The sequence below is a fragment of the Sinocyclocheilus grahami genome, unplaced genomic scaffold (assembly GCF_001515645.1).
Source record: "Sinocyclocheilus grahami isolate Dianchi unplaced genomic scaffold, SAMN03320097.WGS_v1.1 scaffold2285.1, whole genome shotgun sequence".
NCBI lineage: Eukaryota > Metazoa > Chordata > Actinopteri > Cypriniformes > Cyprinidae > Sinocyclocheilus > Sinocyclocheilus grahami.
In genome coordinates, this window is record NW_015507464.1 from 62,681 (window position 1) to 70,253 (window position 7,573).

The 7,573-nt window shown below is 39.4% G+C and overlaps 1 protein-coding gene across 2 annotated transcripts in view; it reads right to left on the minus strand.

The window, feature by feature from the left end:
- Positions 1 to 330: 330 nt before the first annotated feature.
- Positions 331 to 7,573, minus strand: part of LOC107574611 (matrix Gla protein-like) — a 14,815-nt gene continuing 7,572 nt past the window's right edge. For both annotated transcript variants that reach the window (XM_016261055.1, XM_016261053.1), the window contains one exon: positions 331 to 853. In XM_016261055.1, coding sequence (XP_016116541.1) covers positions 706 to 853 — 148 coding nt within the window. In that variant the 3' untranslated portion in view covers positions 331 to 705. The remainder of the gene's footprint in view (positions 854 to 7,573) is intronic.

The following is a 7,573-nucleotide window of genomic DNA, read 5'->3' on the forward strand; positions in this document are numbered from 1 at the left end:
TGTGTGAGAGAGAGTGTGTGTGTGTGTCTGCAGGACTCTGGTCGAGGGTTCCGATGCTGAACTAACAAGAATGTTTTCTGGCTCTGCTTCTCCAGTCGTGCCGCGCTGCTATTTATTCCCACACAAAACTCGCTCTTGGACAGCAGCTGTGTAATTTCACCGTCTGACTTACGAATCTCTGGAGCGCAGGGGCCACAAAGTCTGCGAAAGTATTCAGTGATCGCCTCAGAATAAACCGCTTGTACACGTGGATCCCGAGTGACTGACCGAGGTCAGCAGACGAACACCAAATAACGTCCAATAATCAGCAGATGAAAGAAGAGACCGGTTCAGGTTTGCAGCAGTTTAATTGTGATTAACAAATGAACACAACTGTGATCTGATTAAAACCACTCATTTCTTGTCTGGAAACTTTTTCATCGGACAACTCATATTTGTATCAATTAAGAAATGCAGATTATCATGAAATACAGGCGCCGTCGTGATTTTAGCTTTGAATAATTGAGAATATGTGAGCAAAAGCGCAGTTGTGTTAATATCTGAGCAAACTGGCCCGTCGTCAGAGAGCGAGAGGAGGTTAGTAACAAACCTGTGACACACAGAAGCACTTATATATGTGTAAATAGGTGTCTGGGCTTAATTGGTCTGTAAGGCATTATTTAAAGGAAGAGGCTGATTGGTCGTATGCAAGCGTGGAGGCGGGGCTCAGTAGCGACGCAGATGTGGGTTGGGCTTGAGCTGCTGAGCGCTGAAGTACTTTTGATAGGCAATCGGTGATCCGTAGCGCAGCGCAAGCAGACGACAGGGCGAATAATCCTCACAGATCTCGGCCCGCCGCTCGGCCGGAGACTTCCTGAAACACACACACACACAAACACAGCGTCTGAGCATCACAAACGCCTGACGACAACCTTTACAGTTTTCACCTTTACAAACTATGGCTCCAAAACATACACACAACACAAACATAAAATAATTAGCCACACACACACGCCAAACTACACAAGACGTGAAAAATGTAAAACACTACTCTTTTGTGATTTTGCTTGTTCAGAGTGCAGTAGAGTATACAGGAGTTTGTCATAGCACTCGCACATACATGCATATGCACATATACACTGTATATACAGTATGTATGTACAACTGATGATTTTTACAGTTATGCAACTGAACCGAATCAATACTGAACTGACTTGAGCTGCAGAATGACACTATTGACTTGTTAGAGCTGCTTGTGAATTTGATACTATTGTGATGCTGCTGTGAAACAATCTATACTATATAAAGCACTTTAGAAATAAAGTTGACTTCCTGATTTGGCTTTTATGCATATTTACTGTATGTGTGTGTGTGTGTATGTACTGTACATACACATACATACACACACATAGTACATAGTTAAATGATTAGAACACTACACAGCAAAATATCCAGTGTTGTTTAGAGTTGTTTTTATGGTGTTAATTTATCAGAGTTAAAAAGTGTTGATTCTGGTGTTGATTTGAATGGCATTAACACTTGCAGTGTAAATCAGTGGTCAGTGTAATTACAGCGAGCTGACATAATTGACACTGGTGATGAGTTGATTCAATTTCCGGTCCTTGCACATTATTTCCTTTTTGATTAATGGCGGATGACCACGAGGAGAGGACAGTGTTCAAACAGGTATAATATTTTATAACCACTTAAATTGACCAATTTTCATGTTTAGTTTACGTTTCTCGCCATTCAGAATAATATTAGTACATTTCTCAACATTGCTAGAGTGCTAACAGCATTTCTTTTCAGATAACGCGACAGACCACCGACAGCATCTCGAGGCCATTTAGCTGCACCGCTTGTTAGCAAGCAAATTGAGGTAAGAATGGCATTGTTAATGTTAGCAGTTTTAAACTTAAGTTTTCTTAGAATCTGGGGTAGATAACGGGGTAATTTCTGTGATTTGTGTAGCCTAACTGTTTAATGAGTTAAATTAACGCAAATAGCAGCATCCCCTTCTAGGGGCTCACGTTATTTGTGTTGCCAAAATAAGACATTGTAATGCATTTTTGTCTCCAGTATTTTAGTATAACTGTGCATTGTTCCACAAATAATCTCTGACTGTTTAAGTGAGCAGCAATCAGTAATGCGCGTTTTTGGGTCAGAAACACATTTACCTTTAGCAGACGCTTTTATCTAAATTGACTTAAAAAAATTGAGAATACAACAAGTGATTCATCATGAGGAGGCAATAACATAAGAAGTGCTAATAATTCAAACATTGTCTAAAATGGTCCAGGCTACAATATTGTCACATTTGTTTGGGTTAATATCCAATCATGAAAAGGTGGATAAAAGGATCAGGTGGTTAACAGTGTTGACTGCAGCTAGATATAGGAGAATGAGAACTGACAAGGGTGTATCCTTAGTTTTACTATTGTTATTGTTGTTTTAAAGGGTTAGTTAACCCCAAAATGAAAATTGTCATTAATTACTCATACCTACTCATTCCTTCCAAACCTCTAAGACTTTCGTTCATCTTCAGAACAGAAATTAAGATATTTTTGATGAAATCCAAGAGCTTTCTGATCTCTCCATAGACTGCAACATAATTGCAACTGTCAAGGCCCAGAAAGGTAGAAAAGATATCATTAACTGTCCATGTGACCACAGTGGTTCGATGTTAATGTTTTGAAGTGATGAGAGAACTTTGTGTGCAAAAACAAAAATAAAGACTTTATTCAAGAATCTTCTCACTTCCACGTCATTCTCCTATGCTATTCGCGTAGTAAGCGCAGCGCTGGGCCTTGAAAGTTGCAATGACATTGCTGCCTATGGATGGTTCAGAAAGCTCTCAGGTTTCATCAAAAACATCTTAATTTGTGTTCTGAAGATGAATGAAGTTCTTATGGGTTAGGAACAACATGAGGGTGAGTAATTAATGACAGATTTTTTATTTTTTTTGCTGTACTAACCTTTTAATTGGATTTGTGATGCAAAATTCTTGCTACAGAAGTAAAGAACATTTAGACAAAGCCCTGTTTGATTTAATGCCTTTAGAGAAAACATGAAAATTGTTTTGTTTTTCTCAAGAATTCTCACCCACAAGATCATCAACCCCCAGCACATGCACTGATACGCTTTCACTCTCTTCAACTGACCATGAAGAGCCTGAGAGAGCAGTGCAAAATCAAGCCGCAATGGCCAGCAACAGTTTTAACATGGACGCTGAAAATGCAAAACAGGTATATATGCATGTTTTTCCTTATGGTGAACTTATCCATATAATAATTATTTCACCATTTTAGTAGTCTTCAAGTGTTCACCTGTATTGTGGTCATGTTTAATAAGATTGTCCAAGATGCACTGGAAAACAAATCTGGTGGTGAGGAAGTGCTTGAAGAATACCAGAAAACTAAAACTTTAAAGCACAGCACCAGACGTCAGCTTGTTAATATTGTTGTCAGTCACATGACAGAAATTCATGGGTAAGACTTCAATGCACAGATGCAAGAAATACACACAGCTGTACGGTGTAGAAAACAAGGTAAAGTTTAGCAATAACATTTTTTTTACATTGACGGAGGATCCCCACCTGCAAACAGCGGGAAACGTATGCCATGGGCATTATTTCTCTCTTTCCTAGCCTGAGAGACCCGTTTTCAACAAAGGGCTATGTAAGAATCTTTTGTATTGATGTGCTTGTAACAAAATCTAGTTGGACATGAAGTTTGTGCTCCTTTTTTGTGGCATGTAATAGCAGTTTATCTATTAAATGTAATGTAATGACTAACATAATGTTCAGATTTTACAAAAAGTGTTCTCTTGTCTTTCTGACAGGAGCATTTCTACGATCCGGAAAAGGGAACAGAGTTCATCTCCTGGCGCCTTAAAACTTTGTCGAGGAAGAACCCAAAACGTGTTCGCTTGGAGATGACTGAAAGTGGAGGACCAAGTCGACGAAGAAGGATAGATGATGTGCAACAACTTGAAGGAGATGCATGCAGAGAAGCAATTTCGTTCCTTGTCCATACAGCTGATGAAGCTGAAGTTATGCAAAAGATGAAGGAAACTTTCAACTTTCATAGACAAGAACTGGTACATAATCCTGAAAGATCAGCTGCCGTCCTTGATGTCTTTCCAAGATATTTGGATGTAAAAGGATTGGTAAAAACATTTATTCTCCTTTTCAAAGATTGTTTTACATGTAATAGCAGTTTATCTATTAAATGTAATGTAATGACTAACATAATGTTCAGATTTTACAAAAAGTGTTCTCTTGTCTTTCTGACAGGAGCATTTCTACGATCCGGAAAAGGGAACAGAGTTCATCTCCTGGCGCCTTAAAACTTTGTCGAGGAAGAACCCAAAACGTGTTCGCTTGGAGATGACTGAAAGTGGAGGACCAAGTCGACGAAGAAGGATAGATGATGTGCAACAACTTGAAGGAGATGCATGCAGAGAAGCAATTTCGTTCCTTGTCCATACAGCTGATGAAGCTGAAGTTATGCAAAAGATGAAGGAAACTTTCAACTTTCATAGACAAGAACTGGTACATAATCCTGAAAGATCAGCTGCCGTCCTTGATGTCTTTCCAAGATATTTGGATGTAAAAGGATTGGTAAAAACATTTATTCTCCTTTTCAAAGATTGTTTTAAATGCGTTTTAGATATGCCAGCTTTTTAAGTATCTTATAAGGTTACTCTTTGACATGATTGCATTCGTTCATATTTATCACTCTTGCTCATTCATGCCAGTGATAGATTTTGAAAGAATTCAAGTAAATACTTTAATTACTATGTTCGACTCATTTGCACATTCATGATGTCTTAGTCTATCAAAACAACATGCACACACTATCCATTTTGTTGGTAAAGGATGAAAAGTAATCTCTTAAAAATCTTGTAATATGCTTTGTCATTAGATAAATCAGGACTTTGCTCTGCTGTTCAATGCTGAAACATACAACAAGTTTCTTGAGAGGTGGGAGACGGCATTCAAGCAAAAGATCATCAATGAAGCCCAGTGTCTTACATCAACAGCAGAAATTCAGTGTCTTCGCAATGCAGCAGGTGGACAATGATCTGACAATGGTTGGCATGATTTATGAGGATGTCAATTTCATATTTGCTCTGGTTTCTTGTTATTTTGAGCACTAAATGTTTGTTTTTGTTTTATCCTAAATCGCCCACCACCCCCTAAACATCTACTTATTCAGATTGGGACAGTGACATGTCATCTGTTCTGCTGCTGTTGCATCTCCTGCCTCCTGCTCCAGGGAGGAAGAAGACTAAGATCAGTCCAACAGAGGCTGTTGACAGACTTGTGCATTTCCATAAGGTAAAACTAACAATACTGTTGCAAAGTCATTGTGAATGTTTAATTATGATTTTGGTTATAAAATCTAAAATGCAGTGGTTTTCAATCATGGTCCTTGGGACTCACCCCTCTGCACATTTTGTCTCTCTGACCTGACACACCTAAGGGATAGTTCACCCAAAAATGAAAATTGTCATTTACTCACCCTCAGGTTGTTCCAAATCTCTCTACATTTCTTTGTACTGCTGAACACAAAGGAAGATATTTTTTGGAGAAAGTTTGTATAGTAAAAAAAAAAGTACCATGATAGTTAATGGCTGCCCAAAGCAGTCGGTTTACAAACTTTCTTCAAAATATCTTTGTGTTCAGCAGTACAAAGAAATGTATACAGGTTTGGAACAACCTGTGGGTTACAACCTTTTCTGTAAATTACAGAATTTTCATTTTTGGGTGAACTAACCCTTTAGTTTATTTCATGGAGCTCTTGCCTAATGAGGTGAAGATCTGAATCAGGTTTGTTGAATAAGGGAGATACATGACATGCAGAGTGGTGGGTACACAGAACAGGGATTGAAAATAACTGGAATAATGTGTCTAAATGTTCCTTTTTGCACTGATTGCACGTGTTCGCTTGCATTATATTGACCTACAGCTCTCGGACGTCCATGTACAACTCTTTGTTTGTGTTCTAATGAAGTCAGTCAGTCACATAGCTTGGTTTGGCTGAGGGTGTAGACTTTCACTGTTATACACAAAGCATGATATCAACTGGTTTTGTTTGGCATGTATTGGGTTAAGGTGTGTTATATAGTGTTTTTTTTTCTTCCCTGGTTTATTTAATCATTTTTGTTTGTGCTTTTTTCAGTCCTGCACCAGTATTGAAGGCCATCTCAGTGGGAGGGAGGGCCACCAGCCATTCCTACTGGGATCAGAAAGGATTAAGGGCAGGATCGACCACTTTTACGTCGTTGTGGACAAGCACCTCATCCCTTGCGCTGGAACCAGCTCCTTGAGTGCCTTTGATGAACTTTTTAAAGTTCACTATAACCTGTCCTACGAGGAAGCCATGGTCAACTTCTTTACCTTCCTGCAGACCACAGTTTACAACATAGATGTTGGTCTTTCAAGTGAGTCTCCGAGATTAAGGAAACTGCGTGCAAAGCTTTTAAATTAGGTTAAATGTTGACGTGTTTCCTCTGTAAAAGTTTGTATGCAAACAGCCACTCTTTGATAGCTCATTTAAGAGTCACACACAGTTTCTATCCTTCGTTAAAGTTTAGGTTGTTATGTGCACAGAGTGGCTGTAGTCGGCAGTTTTGCTCATATTCTGGTTTTCGAAAGCATTTGAACAGTTTTCATGTTGTTGATGCCAGTCCAGCTCCTGATTTGCCATCTGGTGAATTGTCATCTCAAAATGTTAATAATCAGTCAGGTTCTTTGTTTGTCGGAGAAAGTGATCCCCAAGTTGCTCTCATTGAAAATGTTACCTTTTCCAGGAGAGAGACGGCAGATATACAGTGGGTACGGAAAGTATTCAGACCCCCTTAAATTTTTCACTCTTTGTTATATTGCAGCCATTTGCTAAAATCATTTAAGTAAATTTTTTTTCCTCATTAATGTACACACAGCACCCCATATTGACAGAAAAACACAGAATTGTTGACATTTTTGCAGATTTATTAAAAAAGAAACACTGAAATATCACATGGTCCTAAGTATTCAGACCCTTTGCTGTGACACTCATATATTTAACTCAGGTGCTGTCCATTTCTTCTGATCATCCTTGAGATGGTTCTACACCTTCATTTGAGTCCAGCTGTGTTTGATTATACTGATTGGACTTGATTAGGAAAGCCACACACCTGTCTATATAAGACCTTACAGCTCACAGTGCATGTCAGAGCAAATGAGAATCATGAGGTCAAAGGAACTGCCTGAAGAGCTCAGATACAGAATTGTGGCAAGGCACAGATCTGGCCAAGGTTACAAAAACATTTCTGCTGCACTTAAGGTTCCTAAGAGCACAGTGGCCTCCATAATCCTTAAATGGAAGACGTTTGGGACCACCAGAACCCTTCCTAGAGCTGGCCGTCCGGCCAAACTGAGCTATCAGGGGAGAAGAGCCTTATAGGTAAAGAAGAACCCAAAGATCACTGTGGCTGAGCGCCAGAGATGCAGGCGGGAGATGGGAGAAAGTTGTAGAAAGTCAACCATCACTGCAGCCCTCCACCAGTCGGGGCTTTATGGCAGAGTGGCCCGACGGAACCCTCTCCT